This window comes from Capra hircus, chromosome 18 (genome assembly GCF_001704415.2).
Source record: "Capra hircus breed San Clemente chromosome 18, ASM170441v1, whole genome shotgun sequence".
In the NCBI taxonomy this organism is placed as follows: Eukaryota; Metazoa; Chordata; class Mammalia; order Artiodactyla; family Bovidae; genus Capra; species Capra hircus.
Window position 1 is genome coordinate 2,694,573 of NC_030825.1, and position 26,189 is coordinate 2,720,761.

Consider the following 26,189-nt stretch of genomic DNA (forward strand, 5'->3'; position numbering starts at 1 on the left):
GAATATTGCTTTCTTGTAACCTTTTTCCCTCCCTCTTCTTCCCCGCTTCTTTCTCTCACACAAAAAGAAAGCACAAGTGTTTTATATTCATTCTGCGAAAAGCTGTGTAGCGCATACTAATTGGCGTGGCTTCCTCCCGCTTTCTGTGAGCCTTTCCCATCCTCTGGGCCAGGACCGCGGGCCAGCACCGGCATGGGCCCAGCCAGCCTGCGCGCTGCCAGGGGGACTGGCTCTGCGTGTCCTAAGGCCGCATGGGGCATTTCTCCCCTGTGTCCAGGCCCTGAGTGTGACCAAGGCCGCTGAGACCACCGTGTCCTTGCCGAGGGCTGTGAGGTCTTCAGGGACAAGGCGCGCTAACAGCCTTGCTGGCACAGAGACCAGAGCCAGGTCCAGTGGAGGGTGGCTCCTGTGGTCCCCGCTGCTGTCCCAGGCTCCCCATTGACGCCGCCCCCCGGGGCCGCCCCCCGACTCCACATGCAGAGGCAGAGGCCTGGCCTAGGCCTGCGTCAGGATGGTGGTCACCCATAGCCACGTTCAGCTTGGACTGTGGTTTTGCTGGTCCACTGGGGGAGAGTCAGTGGCTGCACTTGATGGGCTGGACTGAGAACCCCAAAGTGGCTCCCCACCAACTCCCCATCTCCTCTTCACGCCATTCCTCGCTCTCCGTTTTGGCAGCCCCTCACAAGTCCTTGGCTCTAGAGGCTGAAGGAGACAGTGTTGCTGTTCTCCAGCTCCCGCTTGAGGGGGCTTCCACTAGTGTGTGTATACACAAATACACACGGTTTTGCTCCAAGCTGACCTGTCTGTTGGCTTTAGCCCCCAGGGGGCCAGAGACAAGTCTTTTGATATGTAGGCATGAGAGGGGTGGCCAGGATTAAAGGAACCTGTAGACAGTATTTCCGGCTGTAATTGTACAGAAGTGTCTGGTCTGCATTTGCGGGTTGATGTTAAACTATAAAACGAGAGAATGTGGAATATGAAGCATGTGGTCCTGCAGGGGGAGGAGGCGTGCGGGGACAAGTGACGCAGATGCTCCTGATGCAGAGTTGAGGCTGGAGGCCTGGGTGTGTGCACCGCTGTCCCTTTCCTGTCCCCATGCAGGGCAGGCTCGGCCCCAAGATCCCCGCACAGAAGTCGTGCAGGAAGCAGCTCCTGAGATCGGCACAGCGCCCTGGTGAGGGCGAGTCCCCAGGGCACACAGGAGGAGCCTGAGCCCCCTGGCCCACTGCAAAGCCGCGCTCAGACCACCCCTGTGTCTGGGTGACGGTCCTTGATGACCTGCCCTGCCTGGTGTCCGCCCCCACCCACACCCCACTCTGGGGCTGGGCTGCAGCTCAGGTTCCGGGAATGTGCCTCTGGGTCTGGTCCCGCGTCAGTGAAAAGCTTCTGCTGGTTAAGAGAATGCTCTGCGTGCCTCCCTCTACCCCCAGTTCCCTGGCAGACCTGGGCTCAGCACTTCCGAGGCCCGGCAACCCCCCTCAGGCCATGCTGCCGGCCCCGGGGGCATAGGCACTGCTGTCACAGAGCTTGTGGGCCGCCTGTCTCCCCAGGGTCACTCTCATGGGGACAAGGCCCAGGGCCCTGTGGTCTTGCCTCTCCTCTCACCAGCACTGGCCCGGCCCTCAGCTGGCACCACTCAGCAGAAGCTGGGGAGGCGGGTATGGTGAGTTCACTGGTTCAGAGTCAGGCGACTGATGTCAGGGTTGAGAGTGAAGCCAGGACTGTGAGCACCGAGCTCCGCTCGTGGACGAGAGCTGGCTCCTTTTGAGGAGACACCTGTAGGCGAGACCGAGGACAGGCAAGGGCTCCCCTCCGGCTCGGAGCCGGGACAGCTGCCACCTCTGGCCTCCCCCTCCTTCACGGGGCCACTCAGGGTGCGGACATCTCACGGGCCAGGCCTCTCAGGCGTGTTGGGTCTCCCCAAGCATATTTTCCGATAGGGAAATAACCCACTGGACTTGGTGTGAGTCACTGTGGCCCTGGTGGGGTCAGCATGTGGCTGAGTGCTGGTTGACATCGAGGCCTGGCCAGCCCGGGGCCCCCACTGCACAGGTTGGGCCCTGGGCCTGAGACCCTCGTCTCCTGGGGACCAGAGAGCAGTAATCCTTGAAAGAGCTGACCCCACCTCCTCTCCCCCACTTCCTGCCGTCTGCTGTCTGCCTCTGTTCTGAGTCCGCATCCTTTGCAGCAGTCTGTGAGCACTCAGAGCCGTAATCCGGGCGGCCCTCAGCGGCCTGGTGCCCCTGGAGGCAGCTCTCCATCAGCAATCACGGCGCAGGATGGGGGTGCTTGTCCATCATCCTCTTCTTCTCTCCCCAGGTTATCCTGAAGGATCTGGAGGTGCTGGCAGAAATTGCTTCTTCCCCTGCAGGCCAGACAGATGACCCAGGCCCCCTCGATGGCCCTGACCTCCGGGTCAGCCACTCGGAGCTCCAGGCGCCCACCCCCAGCAGAGCCGGCCTGCTGAACACACCCGGTGAGTCTTCCCTTCTTGGATGGTTGTGGCCTCGGGGACCCTGGGCACGGCGCTGCTCAGTCTTATCCGGGACCGGCTGCTCTTGGGCCACCCTCCTGATCTCGAGAGCTCCCAGGGATGAGGGCCAGCAATGTGCTGCTCTGCAGGCGGCAGGCAGCCTGACCCTCCCGCCTCCCAGTGCAGCAGCCCCCAGCCTCACAGGAGACCCTCACAGCCCTTTCCCTCATCTCCCTGCCACTCTCGGCCCTTTGAGCCACTGGCTGAATGTGAAACCATCCGAGTCAGCAATGGTCTTTTCCCCTGGGGTGCCGTCACCTGGTCAGGAATCAGGGAGCCCAGAGCTTGGGTCTCATGGGTGAAAGACCTCGTCGAGAAGCTAAAAGTAACACGCCAGGCGGCCCAGGCCAGAGAGTGGATAGCTCAGACAGGGTGTTCCAGGCAGTCCTCAGACGTGAAGGTGGCCGCTACGCCCCTGGAGCCCCCACTTCGGGGTCCCTCCAGCCGCAGGTGGCTCTTCTCCTGGGGCCAGCGTGACTCCCGGGTCCTCCCTCGCAGGGAGACACCACTGCCTTCCAGCAACACAATCCTGGAAAATGCCCAGGGAGGCAGCTTGGAAGAAGCATACCCGGCGAATCTTGGGCATTTGTCTGGGGTGTCTCTGTCCCCTGAGCAGCTCTTGACATCCAGATACGAGGTCTTAGACCTCCTCTGATGGAAAAGCCAAGAGTCAGATACATCTGGGGCCTTTTCAGTGGTGGCTTCCCCCCCACAGCCCCACTGCACCGTCCCCAAAGGCATCCCAGTCCTTGGCCCTGAGAGCACCTGCTCGGTAGAAGTAGGGGCCAGGGCTGCCAGCCAATCCCAGAAGGCCTGTGTGTCAAAAAGTGAATGAAAATCACTCAGTCATGTTCAACTCTTTGTGACCCCATGGACTATACAGTCCATGGAATTCTCCAGGCTAGAATACTGGAGTGGGTAGCCTTTCCCTTCTTCAGGGGATCTTCCCAACCCAGGGATCGAACCCAGGTCTCCAGCATTGCAGACGGATTCTTTACCAGCTGAGCCACCAGGGAAGGCATCTCCCTAGTGACACCTGAAGTCAAGCCCCGGCCATGGGGTGTCCCACAGGGCCCAGGCTGTGACCACTGTGCACGCCCCGCCTGCAGCTGCTCTTGTTTCCAGCTGCTTCTGACTGAAGGCAGGAAGGAGTCAGGGGCTCTTGCGGCAGCCCAGCGTCCTTCCCTGGTTCCGCAGGATGCAGCGGTGTCCCAGCCCGCGCATTGCTTCCTCTGGACGTTGGGCTGCAGCCGGGAGGCTCCCGCATCCTGACCGCGCAAGTGCAAGTGCTCCCCTCCCCTAGGATCCATCCTAGGTCCCCAGATCAGCACTTGGGCACCAACCTGCAGTCTCCGGACGGGTGGCTGGGCTGCCAGAGCCTGGGTGGAGGGCTCACTGAGAGGCAGCGGGGCCGGCCGCTGAGAGGAGGTTTCCTGAGGGTGGGGGCGGCCCCCAGAGCTCCCTGCCCAGGAAGCCGAGACCGCACGTCCTCGGGGAGAGGCTGTGGTGACACAGCCCCGGGCAGGGGGCGCGTACCCTCTCCACTGGGGCTGTCTGATCTGCCCCTCCTCCGTAAGGGAGGGAGAAGGTACGGAGAAGTAGATGACTGAAGCGCTTCCTGGCTGGCGGAGGCGTGGCCCGGAAAGCAGCTGTTCACAGCCCGCCCTGGAGGGGCAGGGTGGGAGCCCTAGGCTACAGGGCCCAGCCTGGGGAGCTCCGGGAGCACCCTCCACTGCTCGGAGCAGGAGCTGGAGCAGCTTGGGTGGCAAAGAGCTCTGCGCCCCAGCTTCTGGCCCTGTCAAGAAGCCTGGGCCGCCAGGGAGGCCGAGGTGATGAAGACTTGTCCCAGCTCCCAAGGCTGTCAGACCGGCTCACGTCAGCCAGGGCCTCGCCCTGGATTCATAGAAAACAGCTAAGTGTGCCAGACGGGAAGAAATTCCATCCTGGAAAGAGCACCACGGAAGTGTCCGCAGCCAGTGAGACTCCCCGCTGCGGGGGTTTCACGGCGCCATGTGCCCTGCATGCCCTATCAGCGGGTGGCATCCACCCAGCGCACAGTCCACGGCTGGTCTGTTAGGTGAGCCGTGGTTCTCAAGGTCAGGCTCATGGCAGTAACCAGAAGTAGGGCTGTGCCCTGTTGCCGTCCGCCTCGGCCACCTTGGGGAGGGCAGGAGGTGGGCGCTGGTGTAGGACACAGGTCAGAGGGCACCTGGAGACGCATACACACTCCGTCCTTTCTCCCACGGCATCTCTGCACACGTGGGGTTTTTCTGTCTGCTTCGGCTGGTCACACACAGAGGGTGTGAGGTAGACCGTCTTCCGGTTTGGATCTGCCTTCCCCTGGCTCACCAGGGCACAGCTCTGAGAACTTGCAGGTGCAGGGCTGTGTCTCTTTAAGACAGATCACCCGCCCTGCCACCCCTACTAAGGGAATTCGGAAAACTAAGGAGGCAGGGAGCCTAGTAAAGATGAGACCAGTGGCACGGTGCCTGCATGTCGGGCCTGTAAACTCAGACCGTGCAGATGGAGTGCGTCGGCGGGCCATCACCGGCCTGGACAGCTGCTGTGCTGGCCTTGGTGTCAGTGCAGTGGTGCCCGGGGCTGCAGGCTGCGTTGCCCACTGGGGACGGTGCTCTCGCCTGGCCTGGCAGGGACAGCCCTGCCTGCAGTGCAGAGCGGTGTGGGTGGAGGCGGTGGTCTCCCTTCTGCCCAACCCTCTTCACTCCTGGCCCCAGCAGAGCCTCGGGCTGGGGAGGGGCCCGCTGCTGGGACATTCAGGAGGACCATGAGCTGCCCGGGTGGGTGGCCCCGAGGGAAGCCGGTGGAGGGCTCCGTCTCCCTAAGTTGGGCTTCCGTGAAATGACATGAAAGTACCCAGTTGGCTCCCCCTGTGACTTGGCAGTGTCTGCGCCGCCTCTGCCTGTCTCCACACAGCTGGGGCCCTGCCAGACTCCGAGAAGGCGGCCTGCAGGGAGGAGGGCTCCGGGTCGAGGCCCTGCTGCAGGAGGGGAGGAAGCTGGGCCCCACACAGCCATGTGGTGACGTGTGCGCGACCAAGTCCCCCGGGACGGATGTTTGCCCCCAAACCCAGCCTTCCCAACCTTCCTTTCCGGCCCGCTCTTGGGATGAAACTGCTCAAGTCATTGCGCAAGGCTGTCTGCTCCCACCTCCAAACATGTAGGCAAAGATGAGTGTTCTAATTCAGTTTCATTGCTTATGGCCCAGCCTGGTATGACCAAATGCAGAGATAAACTCTAAAGGTGTTAGATAAACTAACCCGGAAAGCCGTCCCTGGCAGCTCCCCGAGGACAGCGGTGACTCTGACGTGCTGAGCTCTCGTTTGGGACCGGGCTGTGTTTTCGGCACTTTCCCCATGCCAGTTCACTGGCCCCTCCCCGTGGGTCAGCCCACCTCTTGAGGAGAGTGCTGGCCCAGGAGCCTACTTCCTTCCCCTTCCCGTGGCCCCCCTCCCCTCACCAGCCAGGGGTGCTCCCAGGCCCTGCTGCGCCCCTCCTCTTCTCTCGTGCTCTGAAGCAGGCAGCTGGACAGCCTCCTGGAGTTGGGGGACTGCCCGGGGCAGAGGACTTGCTGGCCTTTGCACAGAGGCCAAAGCAACTGCGTGCTAGATCGGTCCGCACCGCAGAGGGGGCTGGGCCCTCTGACGTGGGGGCTGCCCGCCCCCTGAGACCCCATCCCAGCCCCTTCCCTCTGAGCACAGGCTCTTGGTCACACCAGCCTCCCCGTCCCAGCCCCGCCCTCAGGGCACGTTCACTGCAGGGGCTGGGCCGTGGGCTCCTGGAGTCTGTGAGGCTCCCGCCAGGACCGGCCCAGAGGTGTCACCCCCGCAGACCCCCACCTCCAGGCAGCGGCCAGACCTGCCCTGGGCGTCCGTGGGCCCTTCCCCACCTCCCCCAGGCGGGGCGGTGACGCTCTAGCATCTGGTTTTGTTGAACTGTAGCGCGTGGTGTATTGAGGCCAGAGCTATTTTTATCCTGACATGTGAGGCTCGCACACGTCACAGCCACAGAGCTCAATCCAAAACGTCCCGGGGAGGCTGTTTGTCGGCGCTCTGCAGAGCCTCCTGTCGCCGCATCAGGCTTCACTTAGGAACATCTGCAGCGCCGGCTCGCCGGCTGCCCGCCCCGGGCCAGGCCCTGCACACCCGGTGCTCCTGGCGGCATCTGCCTGCCCTAGGCCAGCGATGCTCACGTGAGCCTCGTGCCCGAGCCCGCGTCTCTGCAGCAGAGGCCAAGCCAGCGGTCCTCGGCAGGAGAGGGAAGGAGTCCTGCTCTCCTCGGCCCTGAAGGGTGCCTCCTCTTGACACCAGGCTGCTCCCAGCCCGCCCCTCGCCTCCGACCAGCACCCGCCATCCCTCCTGGTGCAGGCCTCCCAGCCTGTCCTCCTAGCAGACCCTCGAGCATGTGTTGGGGGGCAGGCCCTGACCGCCCCGTCCTGGGGGCCACAGCCCCTCGCCCTGGCCTGTCCACCCGGCAGACCCTCAAGCACATGTTGAGGGGGTGGGCCCTGACCACCCCATCCCGGGGACCGTAGTCCCTCACCCCGGGCTCTTCTCAGCTGGCGAGAAAAGAGGCCAATCCAGTTGCGCGTGCAGACAGGCGAGAGGCGGGCGCCCCACGGGGAGGAGCAGGCTGCGGTCGGGCAGAGATGAGTTCAGCTGAGAGAGGCCTGGCGCTCCCCGTGGGAGCACTCCTGGAGACTTCCTTCTCTCTCCACCCCTTTTCCCCTCCCAGGCCTGCAGCCCTGCCCAGAACCCTCTCTCCAGTTCCACTTCAAGCCGCTTGGCCAGTCAGAGCAGTGGCTGGTGGGCCGGGGAAAGGAGGCCAGGAGGGAGCGAGGCGGCCCCCACCCCATCCTTGGTGGTCGGGAGAGGCGGCTGCCCTTGCCCAGCTGGCCCAGCCCGTGTTGCCCTCCCCGGGGTTCCCCGAGGCTCCCCGCCCGCCCCTGCAAGGCCCTGTCTCCTAGGGCAGCAGCCTTGACTGGAGTCTGCTCTGGCAGGCGGAGCCAGAAGGGCCACAGGCCTCGGGCAGCTCCACGGCCTCTCCCGGCAGCCTCGGAAGGCACCCAGTGCCCACTTAGGTTGCTCCCAGCCTCCTGCTCTTTGAAGTAAGGGCAGAAGCTTCCATGGTAACCACTGCACTGTGAGAACAGGACCCTCTCGACACGGCGTCTCCCACATGTGACTCTGCCCCACCCCTCCCTCTTAAGGGCCTCCTCAGCTCCAGGGTCCACCATGTGGGCCTGGACCTCCAGAGTTGACCGTGGGCCCCCGAGGCAGCTGTGGCTCAGGAGATGGGACCCATTTGCCTTACGCAGTGCTCCTGGTTAGGGCAGGTTTGCGGGTGGTAACAGCCCCTCTTGTTCGAGTTCAGACTATGTAGGAGGCCCCAGGCCTGGTACATTACATCTTCTGTCTCATTTAATGTGGGCTTTCATTGCCCTCCCCGCCCGACTCCAGTACTCTTGCCTGGAAAATCCCATGGATGGAGGAGCCTGGTAGGCTGCAGTCCATGGGGTCGCTAAGAGTCGGACACGACTGAGCGACTTCACTTTCACTTTTCACTTTCATGTATTGGAGAAGGAAATGGCAACCCACTCCAGTGTTCTTGCCTAGAGAATCCCAGGCATGGGGGAGCCTGGTGGGCTGCCGTCTATGGGGTCGCACAGAGTCGGACACAACTGAAGTGACTTAGCAGCAGCTCATTACCCCCATCTTACAGATGAGAAAACTGAGGCTTAGAGGGGTTAAGAAATTTGTCCAAAGTTGCACAGCTAGTCAGGGGTTGAGTGAGAATCTGATCTCAGGTGTGGTGGACGCCCAAGCCAATCTCTAAACACCATGTTTGGGACTTCCCTCATGGTCTGGTGGTTAAGAATCTACCATCCAATATAGGGGACAGGGGTTGGGGATTGAAGATCCCACATGCCACACAGTGCAGCCAAGAAACGCCCACTGCCTCTGTAAGAACCGAGCCACCCAGGACCTCTCCCCAGTGCCTGCTCAAGTCACCCAGTCCCCAGGACCTGGAGGCCGTGGCCCCAGGTGGGGAGGATTTCTTTATGGTCAGTTTCTTTATGGTCAGTTGTTTTGATCCCTTTGTCCTCTGGAATATTATGGAAGCTAAGCCTGCTAATGGATGGGACAGGGACATAGGAGCCACGGTCACCCAGTACCCAGAAGGCTGCAGGGCACTGGACCCCAGGCCACAAGTACCTCCACGGGCTGGGGGAGCCTATGCCCTCCAGCCAGGCCTCCATGGGGGCAGCAGAAGTCATGTCCTCAAGTGTGGTGACAGGGACATGGGGCTCCTCACAGCTGTATCCACAGCCATCTCTTCAGAGTCAGCCCCAGCTGGGCCTGGAGTAACTTGATCCGTAAGAATGTGACACTCGGGGCGGAGAGCAGACTATTTGCCATTCCAGAGACACTCAGGACGGCCCTGGGCCAGGCTCTTCTGGAAAGGGACCCAGAACAACACACTGTAGACGAGAAGTGCCGTGAAGCCTGTCCTTGAACTGGCTTCTCATGAAGGGCTCGCCCCGGGTACGATTCACAGGAGCTGTCCAGGAGGTTCCGGAGAGAGGACAGTAGTTTGAAGGCGTGGCTCCTATTGAGGCCTCCTCACAGACCAGTTCACAGCCAGGGGGGGAAAAAAATCAGGAAACACCTTTTCTAGTTCCCAGCCACTTCCCTGTAAGGACCTTGCAAGGATATAAGGAAGTCTGAGTTCAGCAAAACAATAGACCTCCTGGGAGAAGGTTTCACTGCTGCCTCCTGGCCACAGCACCTGCTGAAGTCGGCCTGCCAGGGCTCCTCTGTAAGGCTTGCTTATGCTCTGGACGACGGTTCCACACACTCGTGCTTTGGGTTGACGCTTCTGGGAGCTGATATCCCCTCGCACAGCCAAGCCTGATTCCCAGAGAGCCCACTCCCTGCTTGTTTCCCTGAACGGCACCCTTTGAAAGGGTGAACGTGATAGTATATGAGTTGCATCGCAATTAAATTGTCACCAAAAAGAAACCAGATGCCCTGTTCGTGCATCAGGCAGGTGGACGTGAGGAGCCCTGCCATCGCCACCCCTGCTCTCCAGTGTGCCGAGGCCAGCACATGCTAGAAAGCAAGGACGGGGCGCCCCCAGGGCTGTGTGGACGCAGGACGCCCCAGCCCCACCCTGGTCCCCTCTGCGCCGGATGCCTTGCACAGGGCCAGGGTCTAGGCGGGGGGCGGGGCGGGGCCGGGGGTGCTGTTTCTAGCCTGCCGTGTATTTTCAGCTGGGATACATAAGGGAATGGCAACCCACTCCAGTACTCTTGCCTGGAGACTCCCTTGGACAGAGGAGCCCGGCGGGCTACAGTCGATGGGGTCACACAGAGTGGGACACGGCTGAGCACCCAGGCACAAAAGGGGGAGGCCTGGAGTGTGCTTCTGGTTGTGAAGCCGCCTCGAGGTCTTCAGGGTGCGACTCTGATAGAGCGTCTGTGCCTGAAGATGAGGAATGTCTGATGCAGAACAGCGGGTGCCGGTGGAGACGCCTGGTCGCGTTTTGCCAGCGGGTGCCGCTTTGACGGCTCCTTGAGCGGCAGTGGGAAAGGGGTGTGGCCTCTGCCTCTGGAGGGGTCTGTCGGCTTTATCGACCACTGCGGCTGTGCCTGCCTTCCCTCTTTCTTCTCTATGACTTGCCATTTGTTCTTAACCCACCAAAGCCCAGGTGTATTTTATTTATTGGGATGATGAGTTTAAAATGTGTTCTGTTTTTTCAGAAACACCTGGCACCTAGCGCCTAGTCTCATGTAGGGAGTCTTCACTAAGTGATGGAGTGTCCGCTGGAGGGGTGCATTTGTAGCGAGCAGGGCTGTGTCAGCTTGCGCGCACGTGTTTGGTCCTTGCTTTTTTGCTGCCAGCGTGGCCCTTGATTGATGGTGTTCCCTGATCTGGTTGCACAGGGACTCTCCCCACCTTTTTGGCGTCGATAACTGTTTCCTTTCCGTGGGCATGCAGAATAAACCCCGTTCTGTCCCTTCCTCTGTAGGCACCAAAAGCTTGGAGTGCTCTCCTTCCACCCCGACCATGAACTCCTACTTTTACAAGTTCATGATCAACCTTCTCAAGAGGTTCAGCAGCGAGCGGAAGCTCCTGGAGGTCAGAGGCGCCTTCATCATCAGGTCAGTTCCGGGAGCGTCCCTTCTCCCACGGCCTCGAGTTTCATCCTCACGTGGTGCAAGGGGTCGAGGCAGCCGTGGGCTCTCGGCTCCTCCAGTGTGTGATGGTTGCAGAAGGAGGGAAAAGCCGGGAGAGGAGGCTGAGAAGAGGGGCCTGAGAGGCAGAAAGACGCCCGGGAGAGAGGGGGACACAGGAAGCCTTGAGGGGCAGGAGGCGGGGAGGAGCCTGCTGAGTGCTGCTGGGAATGGGCAGGGAGTGAAAGGCAAGGAAACGGGGGAGCCCCAGGGGGGAGTGGCCACCCTGGGGGTGGTCAAAGGATTGATTCTCAGGAGGGGCGGAAGGGCAAAGAACAGGACGGCACAGTCCCTGCCCGTTGGGAAGGACCACACAGGGCTTCCTGGTGGTGGCGGGTGTCGCCGCCCCCTGCTTTCCTGAGCTTGAGGAGGGCAGGGCTTGTCCGCTTCAGCATGCCGGCGTCTGGGGCTGGTTAACTCTCGATGGTGGGGGTGTTCTGCGCCTTCTGGGGTATTGAGCAGCGTCCCCCGCCCCGACCCACTAGGGGCTAGGAGCACCCTCACCGCCCCTGTCGGGACAGTCAGAAGTGTCCCCAGACAGCGCCAAAGGCCCCTGAGGGGCAGAGTGATCCCAGGTGACAGTCGTGGTTACAGAGGGTAGACGTGGATCCTCAACCTCGCTGGCCCAAAGCGGAAGGTTTCTGTGTGTGTGTTCACATCGAGCTGGGGACTGAAGGGACCCCCCACCAGGAAAATGACAGACTCTCCCCACATGAGTGGCAGCTAGCTAGCTCTTTTGATGAGTCCTCCTTGCCTGGAAGACTTTCAAAAACCAGTGGAGAGAGGGGCCTTTGAAAAAGGAGTTTGTAGCTAGTTTCCTCTCTGGAGAGCCCCGCTGCAGTGGGTTTTTCCAGCCTCCATCAGCCTGGCATGCCCCATCGGGGCCTGGGGAGAGGGTGCTGGGGGGTCACCGACCTCCCCAGACAGCATGGACCGGAAGTGGGGGCCGCGTGGGTGCGTGTGTGCGTGTGCAGGGGTGTTCCCTCTCCCTTCAGTGCCGAGGGTTCACGGAGCTGGTGGTCCTGCTGTCCCCGTGGTCCTGTTCAGAGCCTTCAGGGTGGTGAGGCTTCGCTTACTCTGGAGGGTCTCCCAGGCCTCCTGGGCTGGTGGGAATCTTTATTTCTGCAGGAGGGAAATGAGAGGAGGCCACGTGCCTGCCTGGCTCAGTTGGAGCTGGGCTGCAGACCTCTGCACTCCTCTGATTTTGTAGCTGGCCTCTGTCCCGTCTGTGAGAGAGGGCCAAGCTGGGTTCTTGAGGGGCCTGCCCACCCTGCACGCCAGGACCTCGCAGCACCCAGCTCCGCAGAGGGTCCTTGCCCCTCGGCCTTATGGGGCTGAGTCCATCACTGCTCTGGGGCTCACGTCCCTCAAGGACCACACTGGGGCCTCCATGGACACGGCGCCTGCCCCCCGGGCATGGCTCACTCCCAGTCCACTAGGCCAGCGTGCTCTCCCAGCCCTGGGTGGAGAGCCCCGTGGCAGGACGGAAGGTGGTCCCTCCTGCCATCCTGCCCTCCCCCCAAAGTAGCAGCAGCCCTTGTCATGTCCAGTCACAGCGTCCTCGGGGCCACGCTAGCCCTGGGAGGCAGACCAGTGTGCCCCGCCGCCTGACGTGAAGGAGGGCCTGAAGCCGTGTGCCCTCCTCCTCCTCATGGTCAGATGGGGTCGAGGTCCTTCAGCAGAGCTTCGCTGGGGCCTGCGCCTGGGAGGGTCAGCCTGCCCACTGCCTCCCGACTCATTTCCTTACTTCCTGCTGGTGGCTTTATAGAAGCGCATGCTGATGGTGCATGCAGACTGCTGAGGTGAAGCCACAGGTCTGACAAGAGACAGTGGATGTGTCTTAACGCCCTCTCTGTGGTGTTCAGCCAGCTATAAGTTGCTCCCCTCAACCCCCAACGTTGAGCAAAGAAAGGAAAGAGACTCTTTCTGTAGATGAGTGGCTAGCCATTGTTCCTGCAGTGGTGCATTTAGCTCAGGGTCCAGGGTCGGCAACTGGAAGGACAGAGGCGTCCGGAGTTCTTGAGGACAGACGTTTGGCTGGGGGTCTTGGCCTTGAGGAAGCGGCAGGACCCTCTGCAGGCTGGGGCGCGGTTCCCCGCCCGCCTGGCCTTCCCAGGCTGCCCCTCCGTGGGGGTCGAGAATGGAGCCCCTGTGGGGGGTGGACATCTGCTCCGTGTCCACGTGGCCTTGTTAGCGGGTGGGCGTAACTGTGTAGAGGTATGTTGGGTTTGGGGAGGCCAGGGATTCCAAAACCTGATCTCAGCCAGGCTTGCTGTGCCCTGCCCTGGGCCCAGGTCCTTCTTCAGGCTGCAGGGACTCAGGGCGGGCGGATGCTGAGCACAGGCGGTGTGAGCGGCCAGCCCTGCCCACACCAGCCCCCGCCCCAGGGCTCCATGGCGGTCAGGCAGATGCCGCTTGAAGAGGGGGCTTCCCAAGTCAAACGACCCTGGGTTCGAATCCCAGTTCCTTCGGTTTTTAGCTGTGTGGACCGGCTCCAAGCCCAGTTTGCTCTGACTGTAAGATGCAGTCATCGCGCCTGCCCCGTCGCTCTGCAGAGCAAGGTGCAGAGACGCTGTGCGTTTGGCGCCCACGCACAGCGGGGGGCTGCTGCTGTTGGCCTCAGGACGCAGCCTCGGCCTCCTCCCCTGCCCCACGATCTGTGGGGAGGGGAGACTCGGCCTGGCAGAGGGTGAGAGAACCAACCTTCTGTGCCGAGCGCTGGCTCCCGGGGCACCACCAGCAGCCTGGCCCGGCCCCGAGTGGGTGTGTGTGTACATTTCCTCTGGCCTGAACCACCCCCCAGCCAGTGCAAACGGAACAAGCACAGGGCTTGTTTTCCCACGAACCGTCCCACTATATTCCGGAGAAGAGGAGAGGAGGGAGAAAACGCAGCCTCTTTGATAAACTGCGACATGAACTGCAGCGCAACCCAACAGCTGTGAGCCTGACAAGGCCTGCTTCTGTGCGGGAGCCGCGCGGCTGAGCACGCTCACCCCCGGCCAGCGCGGCCCTCCGGCGGCCTGGGGCCTAATCAGCTGTGCCTCCCCGCCCCCCTTCCTCCCTGCTGCCTTGCAAAGAGGGCTCGCCGGAGAATGCTTTCTTTTCAGCCAGTGACTGTGCTGTGAACTCGGCTGCAGCCCCAGCCAGCCCCGTCCACGGTGGCTGAGGTCCTGAGCCCCCTCCCGAGAGGAAGGGAAGCCCCCAAGATGAGGCATTGGGAAGGGGCCCAAGTTTGGGCGGGGGGGGAGCTGTCACGAGGCTTTCTTCCATGAGACCCTGACCCCGAGAAGCCCCGCCGGGTACGGCTTCTGGTTCATTCTGGCCCTCCTTCGACACAGACACACGCCTGGCAGCTCATCCAGTGTGGCCAAGGCCCTGCTAATCCTGTGGCCCCTCACCACCGCCCCCGGGCTCCGCAGATGAGCCCCGCACTGAGGGCGGGTGGAGTGGGAAACTAGCTGCTGGGGTGGGTGGTGGGGCCGGAGCCCGGGCTAGGAAGCCACTGGAAACTGGACTGAGTTTTAATTGTGGGGCGGGAGGGGGCGCGGTGGCGCAAGAGTAGCTCTGTTTTCCCGCCGTAATTGGGAAATTCCGCTGTGCTGTCCTCGTGCGCTCCTCCCAGGGACAGGCAGCCCCTGTGGTTGGGGCAGCCCACACCGTGGGCCTGCTCGCCGTCTGCATCCCGCGGGCCTTTGGAGTTCACTCAGCATCGGTGGCACCCCGTTACCCTGTTCCTTTCTGCGTGCCACCTTACCTGCCGGGGTTATTGGTTGGTCCCCCAGAGCCCATTGTGCTGGTGTGAATGAAAGATGAATCAAAGGACCTGGCTAGAGCCTGTTTACAGAGCAGTGCAGAAAAGCAGCTTTTCCCACGGCCCCCAGCCTGCGAGGAAGCTGCTGGGAGGCTTGGCTCAGCTCTCCCTTGCGCCCCTTTAACGGATCACGTCATTCGTTCACAGTAAAAACACACTGCTGTGACAGACACGCGGCCCCCCTGAGTCTGTCTGCAGAAACAGGTCCCGAGGCACCTCCTCGGGCTGCGGGAGGATTGGGGTCTTCGTCAGTTGTCCGTGTTGATGGGTCCTCCGCCGAGGGAAAGGGGACGGGACACTGAGCAGGGCTGGGGGCTCTCTCCAGGCGACCGCTCCATCCCTCTCAGGAGCAGCTCCTCTCCCTGTCAGCATTCAGTCAGCCTTCCCAGCTGCCCGTGGGAACCTTCTGGAGTCTTCCCCAATCACTCCTCTCCAGGGGCCAGGGTACATCTGGGAGATGAGACGCAGGACAGCGCAGGGAGCGTGTGGCAGAAGCTGCTTTGCGCAGCCAGCTCCTGACTTTCATCTCCTAAGCGGAACGACGCTGAGGGCCTGTGAATGCAGGGTGGCCCGAGCCGACATGCCAGAGATTGCCTGCAAGAAAGCCCTGCCTGCAAAGGTGAAAAGATGTCCCTGGAAGGGGCAAAAATGCAGAGAGCCCAGCCCGGTCCATTTCCGCTGCTCTCTCGTCCTTGGCAAAACGCCAGCATCCAGCGCCTCCCCTAGGCAGCCCACATGCTGGCCTCCCTGTGGAACCCACTCTAGTGCACACTGGAGTTCCCTGCAAGAGGTGACATCTTCCCTTCTGGAGTGTGGAAGCCACATGCTGTGGGCCTTGCTGGGTCAGGCTGGGATTAATTAGGTACAGCCAGGGGTGTGGGGGAGGAGAGGACGTGCTGGGCAGAGAGAGCCCTATGCGGCATGCTCTGGGAGTCTGGGGAGTTCTAGAGGGAAGTGGCCCCACGTTCCAAGGGTCCTTCCTCCTGGATCCTTGAAGGGGGTGCTGATGGAAGCGGGGGATGGAGGCTTTGAGCAGGGCTGCTGGGAGGTTAGAGGGCACGGGTGGACTTGGCAGAGGGAAGCCACATGACACATGGAGCCAGCGGTTTGCCCCACATCCAGGAGCACCTGTGGAGGGGAAGGACTCAGGAGCCACCCCGTGCCCACCACATGGGGTGCCTTAAAAGGCCTCCACCCTCATCATATGGGTGGCGGCACCTGCTGGGCCGTCCCAGCCTCCAGGTAAAAGCGCTTGCTTTGAGTCCACACACCTGAGAAGCCTCAGCTCCCTGCACTGTAGCCAGAGGCTGGGAACTAGACAGCGAATTTCTCTCTGAAGCTTGAGAGGTTGTGGAACCTGTAGTTGTCGCTGGATCTGTTTATACCTCATTTCAGGACGCCAGGAAACTAGCAAAGCTTTGACCTTGGGAAGCCAGACAGCTCAGTTAATTAGGAAGTAGCTGCCGGGGATCACAGTGGAGCAACTTAACAGAATATCAGCAGGTTTGGAATTGGCCCCCCGAGGCCACTTTCATCCTCCGCCTCCCTGGAGTAGGGCCGCATCTGAGCCAGGAGAGACAAGTGGGTGTCCTCGGCCTAAGTGTGCTTTGAAGCTCCTGGAACAGCAGTTGCAGAAGTCAGGCTCTCAGAAAGCTCTGCCTTTGTTGCTTTTCACCTTGGCTTTCCTAGAGAAGGCTGCTCCGGGAGGCCCCTGTGTGGTCCTCCCCTCTCCCCACAAGCAGATTCTTTGAGCAAGTAGCCGCAGAGATCACACACACACTCATACTCATCTTCAGTAAAATACGCAGAAGGGTTTCCATCACGTGCTGTTTGGGAAAGGCGTCAGACCAGCTGCCCCTTCCACGTGGAAGGAGAGCTCCCATCTCTGAGCAGATGCGTTGGAAGGGCCCTGGCCTGGGGGAGTCTTGGCGCCAAATGCAGGCTCAGACGGTGGGCACCTGCCCACGTGACAGAGCACAGCGTGCGGGGAGGGGGTTCTGTAAGCCCGGCTGCACGCTCGTGGGGTCTGGGGTGGGCAGTGGGAGTCTCCTCACAAGCTGGCAGCTCGGCTCCCAGGAGAGCGTGGGCGCTGGGCCTTTGCCCTCACCCTCGAGTCTCCCTGCGTCCCAGGAGCCCCTGCACCCGCCCCTCACCCATGTCTCAGGGCACCTGCGGGGGCGCTGCACACCCGCCGTGGAGCCCAGAACCCAGAGCCTTAGCTGTCTCCTGGGTGTTGGAGGCCATGGGGGAAAACCACCCAGCGTCCAGCCTGGACTTGCTTTTCCTCAGCCTGGCTGGAAGGAGCCTCTCCAGGCGTCACTGACCCATAGGGAACCCTGCTGTGGCCACCCCCTCGCCGCCCTCTTCCGGCTCTGAGCCTCTGCCTGTCCCCACTCAGAAGGGGAGCAAGGATGTCTGCGAGTCCCTCCCTGTCTCCCTCAGGCCCCGGGCCTCCAGACTCCTGCCCACCCGCCACGCTGGCCTGTTTCCGGTCTGTATTTAGATGACATCATCTCACAAGAACTGCCTGGCTCTCAGACAGGGACTGACTGTCTTTCTTGGTCTAAATCTCCGTTTTGATTCTTGCTCAGAAGGACAAGTCTCAACCCCTCTCTCCTCCCAGCTCGTTTGTTTTTCCTCTGGTTTATCACAGTTGCTCACATCACCCATATTGGCCTCTCTCTCTCTCTTTGAAGCTGAGCTGAGACAGATTTCAAGTGCAGTCCTGAGGCATCTCGTTTTTCTCCAGCCCTCTGTTGAGCATCTGTCTCCAGCCTTGCCTGTGACTCTTTCCCTTCCGATGCTGCTTTCCTGGGCGTGAAGTTTGTGTGTCTCCTGCTCCGTCTCCACCAGCCACATGCCCGTTGGCGCTGCGGTCGCAGTCCCATGCCCCAGCTCCTGCTCTCGCCCGTGACTGCCTGCCCGAACATGGGGCCATCTGAGCCTCCTCGTTTCACTCCCCCGAAACCTACCGCTCCGGCCGTGTAATGGAGCTCCGTCTGCACCCGCAGCCTCGCCATCGGTAGACTCGGAGCCTCCTGTGTCCCTGGTTCTGCCTCGTTTTCTCTGCCATTTTGCCGTCTCTCTGGCAGAGCCCTCTCTTTTCTTCACCGCATGACGTTGACACGTTTGGCTTCTGTGCTGCACATCCGTCTCCTGGTCAGGCCCCCGTGGCAGCCTCTCCTCCCTCTGTGGCTCGATTTGCACGATGCCTTTGTTTTTTAATGTAAATTTTTCATGAAATAACACCACACCATATAAAGGGGCCTGAACCTGAGTGTCCTGCAGCTTGGTTAGTTTTCGCCGGGTCCCTGTATCCAGGTTAACGAGTGAGGAAATCAAGAAGCAGAGCGTTGCTAGCACCCAGCGGTCCCTCTCACGTCTCCTCCCTACTCCTCCTCCCCCAAGTAGGCACCGGCCTGATTTCTAACTGTACATTCGTGTGCCTGGTTTTTTTGTTTTGGTTTTTGGAGGGTTTGTTGTTGTTAACCTGATTTTTTGAGCTATATATAAACGGAAGCATGCAGTCTGTGCTCTCTTGCAAGCTCTCTTTGGGCCCACCGTGTGTTTGTGAGAGGCGCCGTGTCCCGCATGGCAGCAGGTCGCGTGTCTGCCTCGTCCGCCCTGTGTGAGGAGCAGGGGCTCACTTGCCCGCCTGCTGGCCGCTTCTCTGGCGCTGCTGTGGATGGCGCTGCCGTGAGTGCCCCTCCCTTGTCTTCTGGTGGACACACGTGCACATTTCTCTTAGATAACGCCTGGGGTTGCCGGCGCGGGGCCATACACGAGTTTAGCTGTGACAGGTGACTGTCCTCGCTGCGCCGGTTTCTGCTTGCACCCAGGACGTGTGAGAGCTTCTGCTGCCCACACCCTCATCAGCACCTGTATCATCAGCCTTTCTGCTTTCAGCCACTCTGATAGGCTTGTGGTGGTTTCACCTGACGGGGTTTCGTTTGTTTGGCTTTTGGCCATACTGCTTGGCTTGCAGCATCTTAGTTCCCCCACCAGGGGTTGAATCCAGTGGTCCCTTCACTAGAAGCACAGAGTCCTAACCCCTGGACCACCAGGGAATTGCCCTCACCTTGTGCTTTTAATTTGCATTTCCCTGAAGACCAATGAAGCTAAAGAACTGCTCATGGCTTTTTTGCCTTCTGGATATCCTCTTTTGCAATGAGCCTATTTAACTCTCATTTCCCCGTTGGGTTTTTGGTGACTTTCTCCTTGATCTGTGGAAATTCTTTACATGTTCTGAATTCGAGTCTTTCTCCAGCGTGTGTACTGTAATTATCTCCTGCTGTGTGGCTTGCCTTATCGCCCCCTTAAAAGTGTCTCTGATGAACAGAAGTTCTTTATTTCTGATGTAGTTCAGGTGACACGTTTTGCTTCTCAGCATTTTTTACGGTTTGTGGTGCTTTTCTCAGGGGATTAGGAGCTCGTGAGAACCAACCATGGAGCTGCCCGTGTCTGGTAAGCATTCCCAGCACGCTGGACTCCAAGTACAATCCGCCTAAAGCCCAGAGGCATTAGAGCTCCGCACTGAACAGGGTCTCGGAGGCCACCTTCTTTCCATCGCCCCCGTCAGCTGAACCCCAGGGCTTCCGGGTTAGAGCCGCTTAGATCTAACTTCAGTTGTCAGCAGTCTTGGGGTCACAGTCACCAGTGCGACAAGGGGCCTTACCTGGCCCTTCGAGTCAGCCCGGGGCGTGGGCCGCAAGGCCCGGGACCTCGGCGACCCCTGTGGTGCCACCTCTCCGCTCAGCCTGTCTACGGCCAGCCTCTCTGCTTTGGCCTTGCCCGTTGGCAGGGAGGTGGCCCCTGTGCCTCGCTCCACCTGCTGGCTGCGCCCCGCAGGGCCGTGGGCCCCTGGGCGGGGCAGGGCAGAGCGGAGCGCTCTCCGGAGGAAGGGCCGCGGCTGCTGTGCTGAGCGCCGTTCTCCCCTGCGGCAGCGGGGCTAGTTCCTGGGGGCTGAGTGTCCCCGCAAGACGGTGCTCCGGAGAGTGTCTGCTACCTGGTGATGGTGCGGGAGGTCCTGGTGGTGACAGCAAGGGTCCTTGCGATGGAGCCCCCTCCCTCTCTGCATGTCTGTCAGCGAGCCGGGGCTGGGGGCCTGGCCCTCCCGCTGCCCCGTTCCCAGCCCCTGGCTCCTCCAGTGCCGTCCGCGGCTGCTCCCTTGGGCTCGGCTCCTGGAAGGCAGGCGCTCTGTGGCTGGCTGACTGTCGCTGTCTCTTGTTTTCTAGGGAAGTGTAGGCGAGAAAGCCGCTGAGCAAACTAAGACTCCCCCCCCCCCACCCCCACCCCGTGGCCTCCCTTCCTCTGTCCCCGCCCCCACGCCCTGCCCGTCTGGACGGTTGCAGTCAGGACATGGACTGGCGAGCCTGAAGCAGGAGCCCCCCAGGCCTCCTCAGGCCCAGGCCTCTCCTCCCCGTCAGCCCCGTGCCGGGCTGGGGTCTCAGGACCCGGGCCTGTGCCCCACTCGCACGGGGAGGAGGGGCTGCTGCTCATGGGAAATTGGCTCTGGAACCAGAACCCCAGGCTGTGGACAGGAGACGCAGTGCTGCCTGAAAAGGTGTATGAAGCAGGCGACACCGAGAGCCCTCCAGGGCTGCGGTGGAAGGAGGCACGCCCCTCCCCTCTGCCTGCAGCCCAGTTGCCCAGCCATGGGGGGTGGGGAGCCGCCTGTGTCCCTGTGACCTGCCCGAGACCACCACGTGGGGCAGGTGGGCGGGGAGACCACCACGGCGGGGGGGGGGGGCGGGGGGGGGCAGGGGGGCGGGGGCAGGTGGGCGGGGAGCGGCACCTGAGGACTCGGGCCTCCAGCTGGTCTGGTCCCTTTTCCGTGGTTTCCACTTGCAGCGCTGTACCTTGCCAGAGGCTGGGACTTGTCTGTTGTGCGCTCTGTGTCACTGCGTGAGGAGCTGGGCTTGGACTCAGACCAGACCAGCCTCCAGCAAGGCCTCTCGTGCTGTCTCCCCACCTGTGCCCCAGCGTGTTGGCCCCGGGCCATGACTGAGGGGCGAGGGGCACCTCAGTCTGGGTTTGGGGCTCAGTTTGGCCCCCAGGAGGGGCCTTGAGGGCCAACCGAGGCCTCTCACACAGGCAGGGACTCGGGCTCTGCCCTGTGCCACGCCCGGGCTAGGCCGCTACAGACCCAGACCCGGGGTCTGCAGGGGGACCCCTCGGGTCGTGGTGGGCAGGAGCACTGTGGGATGGGCAGGGAGGAGCACAGGCTCACCCAGGCAGCGGCGGGGTCGCAGGTGCACGCCTTCTTCCGGGGCTGGTCCTGGGGCGGCCTTGGCTTACCAGGCCCCGAGCCAGCCCTGGGCACACGCTCCTGCCTTTACCCAGGTGGCAGTCCAGTGACGCAGCAGACGAGTGACTAGGAAACATGAGCCCCAGGGCTGTGGCTCCTGCTCTGGAGGAAACAGCAGGCTTGGTGGGGGTCCACAGGTTTGGGCCTGAGGGGAGGTGGGGTGCCCGGCAGCTTCAGCAGAGTCAAGAAGCTGTGACCTGGATCTTATGTTTTCTCGGAGCATAAAAGTGCCCTAGTTTTCCCTCTCCTCAGGCTCAGCTGAAGCTACGCCAAGAATTAGCTTTTAAAGGCTGCCTGAAATGTGGTTTGGAGCCAAGAATCTATAGAGCCAGTGCATTTGTGACCTGGTTGAAAACGCTTACTGAGGAAAATCAGGGGGTAGGATTTGGGAGCTGGCTTTTTGTTGTTGTTGTTTTTCCTTTTAAAAATTAAAAAAAAAAAAGCCACCGCTTTAGCCTTCTTCACCCCATGCTTCCCCCCTGTACTGCCCCCAGTGCCCGAGTCCACCAGCCCCAGGCGCTCAGCCCTTCCGCTCTCCACGCCTCCCCCACCCCAGTCCCTCTCCATCCCCCGTGCTTCAGGAATGAAAATACCAAGTGGGTAAAATTAAGGAGCCGGGTAGAGCCCTGGAAATTAGGCCACAGCTGTCAGGCCAGGCAAGAGTCCTCGTCTCTGAATGGACTGCCAGGAGCAAGCGCTCGCAACACCCCCCACCCCGCCCGGTGAGCGTGGATCAGAGTCCTCAGCTTCCCGCCCTGCTCTGGAGGGGCTGCTGCTGCTGTGCCAGCCTCCACTCGGCACCGAGCAGGCCTCAGAGACAGGGTCCCAGTGCCCTCCTGGGGGGCCCCAAACTTGAGCAGCGGTGATGCTCTGTGGGAGCACATGGCGGGGGGCGGGGGGTTGCCCAGCACGGAGGGGGTCCAGGGAAGCTTCTGGGAAGAGATGTGGAGTCCCTGAGCCATGGAGGATAAGGCACTCGATGGTGGGGAGGTGGTAGGAGAAGGTGCCGTAGAAAGAGTATGCTCAGAAGCCCGGGGCCGGGCTGCAGGCCCTCGCGGGGCCCCGGGCAGGCTCAGAAGGCCCTCTGCACCTGCGGCGGGCATGTGCAAGTGCTGAGAGACGCCCCGGCCACGCTGGGTGGGTGGCACCGAGCCGGGGGACTGCCTGAGCTCCCAGAGCCCCGTGCCCCACACTTCCGTGAATGGCAGGGAAGTGGGGCCTGTTAGGTAAAAGACCAGGACACCAAAACAGTGTCTAACACGCTTTTTAATGGCGAAGCGCTCCCGGGCGGGGGTCCCGGACCCGAAAGAGGCAGGTCGAGGAAGTCCGCCCCAGACCATGTTGGAGGTGGCTTACATACGTTCGTTGCGAGGGATGGTCAGGTTAATGGACGGGGGTTTGGATAGGTCGCCAGGCCGAGGCGTCGCAGGCTGACAGGTCCTTCTGCGTGGCTGGGGTGGGGCGGCTTTAGCTGGCGAAGTGTGCTGTCATTGGTCCTCGGGATCTGGGAGGCTCCTTCTGTTAGGGACTTCCCCCGCCGGCAAGAGGGAGAGGAGGGGCAGCCCGTCATGGCCCCCTGGGTCCGGCCTTACATTTTGACCCTTTTGATAGGATAAGGGGTGCCATTATCGCTTCTGGCTACTTCCTGCTTAACTGGGGCGTTGCTGGGGCTGAGGGTCGTGGCCGGATCCCGGTGACCTTTAGGGGGCCTCAGGGTCTCTGGACAGGAGCTTGGAGTATGCGGCTATGGTCAACATCTGTCCAGTAGCCGTCTGGGTTAGCTCCCTGACCCTCCGGAGGATGATCTGAAAAACACAAGGTCTTATCGACAGGATGAGGAACAAGGCTGCGAGGGGTCCGAGAAGTGGGAGAAGCCATTTTGCCCAAGACGACTTTCACCATCCCGAGAAATCGAAACCGTCTGACTCGGCCTGTCCAAGTCTGATGCTCCCTCTCAGCTCTCGGACCTTGTTCTGAACTATCCCCGAGGCATTAACGAAAAAAAATAACAGTCTTCCCTTAGGGACTGACAGGTTCCCCCTTTTTCAGCCGTTAGGAGCTCTAGGGCCCTTCGATTTTGGAGAGCCTCTGCTGCCAGAGAGGTTGTCTGGGTCTGTAATGCCATCAGGGACTCTGCCACCTTGTCCAGGTCTCGACTGAGGTCTGCGAACAGCTTGTAGTAGAAATGTGTGGCTGATCCCAATCCTCCTGCCCCCAGTCCTAAGGCTGTGAATAAACCTCCTCCGAGGAGCAGGGGAGCTGTGGCTAATGCCCTCCAGCAGCGGTGGGTTGGTCGGATCTGGTCTTCCATCGCCTGTGGTGTCAGAAAGGTCAGATAGGGCGTAAGGAAGACTGGGGTGCAAGGCTGAGTCCAGTTGGGCGGAGAACATTGTAATAAAGTGGTTTGATTACAGAGAAAGAATATCCAGGGTTTTCCGCATGTTGGAGGGTTTGGGGATAGGGGGTCTCGTCTCGAGCCGTCACAGGCCGCTGTGGTCAATGAGGTGTCGTTGGCCAGAACTCAAGAGGCATTGGCTGGTAGGTGCAGTATCTCAGTGGCCCAGGGCTCATGGTGATGGGGCTGCTCACTGTCCATCTCCAGCTGTGCCGTTGGCCTCCTCAGATACCAGAGGCTGGTTAAGGAGCGGTTCAGGAACCTTGCTTGACAAGGGACATAGCCATTACATCGTTCTGGAAGGTTCAGTGGTCCCGGGGCCGGCAGTATGAGCAAATAACCTGGACTCCGTCTCAGACCTTCTTGATACCCAGACGTCCCTGCCCTGACGCATGTGGCTCTGTCAGGCAGCTAGTCCCAAGGGCAGCTAGTCCCAGGTGTCTTTGAGCTCAGCCAACTTGCCTCATCTGTCCCCAGGGAGGAGTCAGCCTCTCACTTCCTCCTATGTGAGCTGATCCCCTTCCTGACAGACTGGCCTGCCTCCTTCGAGCCCACTCCTAAGGAGCCTCCCGCCCCCTCTGCCAGTAGCCCCTGGCCTGAGCAGTTGGCAGGTTCCTGGGGTTACCTCACTTCCTTCCTACCCTTCAAGCCTGAGCCGCCACCCCAGTCCAGTTCCTTCTGCTTCTCCCGGCACCCCCAAGTAGCACGGTAATTGCTCTCTCAGGTCTTCAGCTGTGCACCCTGCCTGTGAGTATTTCCCGGTCCCCTGACCCTCTGCAGGAAGACCCTGCGGGGAGCACGAGGGAGAAAGGACTGCACCCTCACTCCCCTGCCCTGCGGCCCTCTGCCCTGTCCCCTGCCAGCAGTGCCTGCAGCAGCAGCAGCACTGCCACACTCTGCCCCGGCCCCGTCCCGCGGTCCAAGGGCACACTCCCCCCAGGATGGGGTGCCGGGCCTGCTGAGACGGGGCAGCTGCCCGGTGGTACCCGTCCCCAGCCCAGCTCCCAAGACGGGGATCTGTGATTCCAGAGCTCTGGGAAGGTCACAGCGTCTGTTTCATTTTTGTGGTGTTCGGAGAAACATTCAGGCATCCCTTTACATGCTTAGTCTTCCTGAGCCAGCGGGGGGACTCCTAGGAGAGGAAAGACAGCCATCAAAGACGCGCCTACAGGCCAAGCATAGTGGCCACAGGGTGCGGAACCCAGCTCGGGGAGGAGAGGCCAGAGAGGGAGGCAGGATGGGTGGGCCTGGACAGGCGTGAGCGCCCTGGGCCCCAGCCCCTGCCGGCTGTCTCCCCAGCCCCCACCGCCTTCCGCAGCCCTGACCTGGCTCTGGCCTCCCCCTCGGAAGGGGCATCTAGAAAGGCGGCCCCCAGACCCTCCATTCTGGAAATCGGAAGAAGGTGCTTACACGAGGCACACGTGATTTAAGTAGCCACACAGGAAGGAGGCTCCCACGCGGTGCTGCAGTCTCAGATCTCCCCTGGCCTGGCTGCATCGCACCCACCAGCCCCAGCCCCAGGCGGCTTTTCGGCGTTGGTGGGAGGCCGGGCCTTCGTCTCCGTTGATAAGACTTTGCTCTTCTGCTCAGACTCTATTTCAGGAGAAGCCAGCCCGTAGTAGGCACTCCTGCCTCAGAGTGGAGCCAGGCGTCTTCTCCTGCGAGGAGTATTATGCTAATCACTCCTTGCAAACAGGCAGACTCTGTAGGAGGTTTGCCTGGTTTTATATGAAACCTACGCCTTTGAAGGAAAGAGCCACCGCAGCTAAAAATACCGTTTCCCGGCTGTTGGTCCTCTCATCTGTGCTCTGCTTGTTTCCATTGTTAAATCTCGCTGCTCCACCTCCGAGGTCTCCACGAGGGGGTCCACAGTGATCCCTAAATGTGTAGGTTTCTAAGTGATTTCTGTATTGTTTTAAAAGACATTTTAACCCATGTAAGATGAAAATGGAAATGATGCAGAAGAATGTCGTGTGCAATGTGAGAGACCCTCCCCACCCCTTCCTCCCCGAGAAGCAGCCTCTGCTCTCCGTTTCATGGACCTCCTCCCAAACTTGTCTTTGCGTTTACACACGTGTGACTCTGTTTGGCTGTGGTTAAGGTTGTGGTTTTCTGGCAGAGGGTTCCAGACTCAGTCATTCTGCCGCTTGCCCTGTGTTCCCTGACACGCCAGCCGTCGTTTGACAAACAAATCCATCCGGATCCCGAACTCATCAGGACACTGCCCTCTCTTCTTCAGGCTGCAGCAGGCCGGCTCAGGGTCACCTCTTCCTGATCAAGGGTGCCATTTCGGGGTTGAACTCCATCGCCCGTTTCTCTGTGCAGCTTCCAGACCGTGATCTGTGGGCAGTGGTGTAGTGAGGGGGTGCTGGGGGTTCCCCAGCAGACCCCTTGGCTGACACACTCTGAGGGGAAGGCAGGGGGCTGTCTCTTCTGTGACCGAGACCTGGGACCCCTCAGACACCTGCAGGACACCGTCACGTCTGGGGCCCTTTCCCATTCCTGTGTGCTTAATCCCATAAAGATCTCCTAGGCTGGAAGGGGACATTCGGATGAAAAGCCTGTTTCATGCATCTTAAATTTCCCTGAAAATGACTGATCACAAAAGGAATTTTTGCAGCCTCCTGACAGCGGGTGGAGGGGGGTACAAATAAGAGAAACCCCCTTTGCATTTGGCCACAGAGAACTGAAGCGGTCCCCTCCACGCTCTTTTTGTCCCGTCCCTTCGGCTGTGACCCTGCCATCCTCCCAGCCCTTTCACTCTGATCTCTTCATATTGTCCAGGAGACTCAAGCGCCAAGGCTGCTCTGATATTTGCTCTTTGTTACCAGCAGTGGGTATTAGCGTTTCACTTCCCAGTCTGTTCGGACGTTTATCTCAGTGCCCTGTA

The 26,189-nt window shown here is 60.8% G+C and overlaps 1 protein-coding gene across 1 annotated transcript in view; it reads left to right on the forward strand.

Moving 5' to 3' along the window:
* Positions 1-26,189, forward strand: part of VAC14 (Vac14, PIKFYVE complex component) — a 77,901-nt gene that overhangs the window by 32,187 nt on the left and 19,525 nt on the right. The window contains exons 13-14 of the mRNA XM_018061663.1: positions 2,320-2,476; positions 10,582-10,714. Of these exons, the coding sequence (XP_017917152.1) occupies positions 2,320-2,476; positions 10,582-10,714 (290 nt within the window). The remainder of the gene's footprint in view (positions 1-2,319; positions 2,477-10,581; positions 10,715-26,189) is intronic.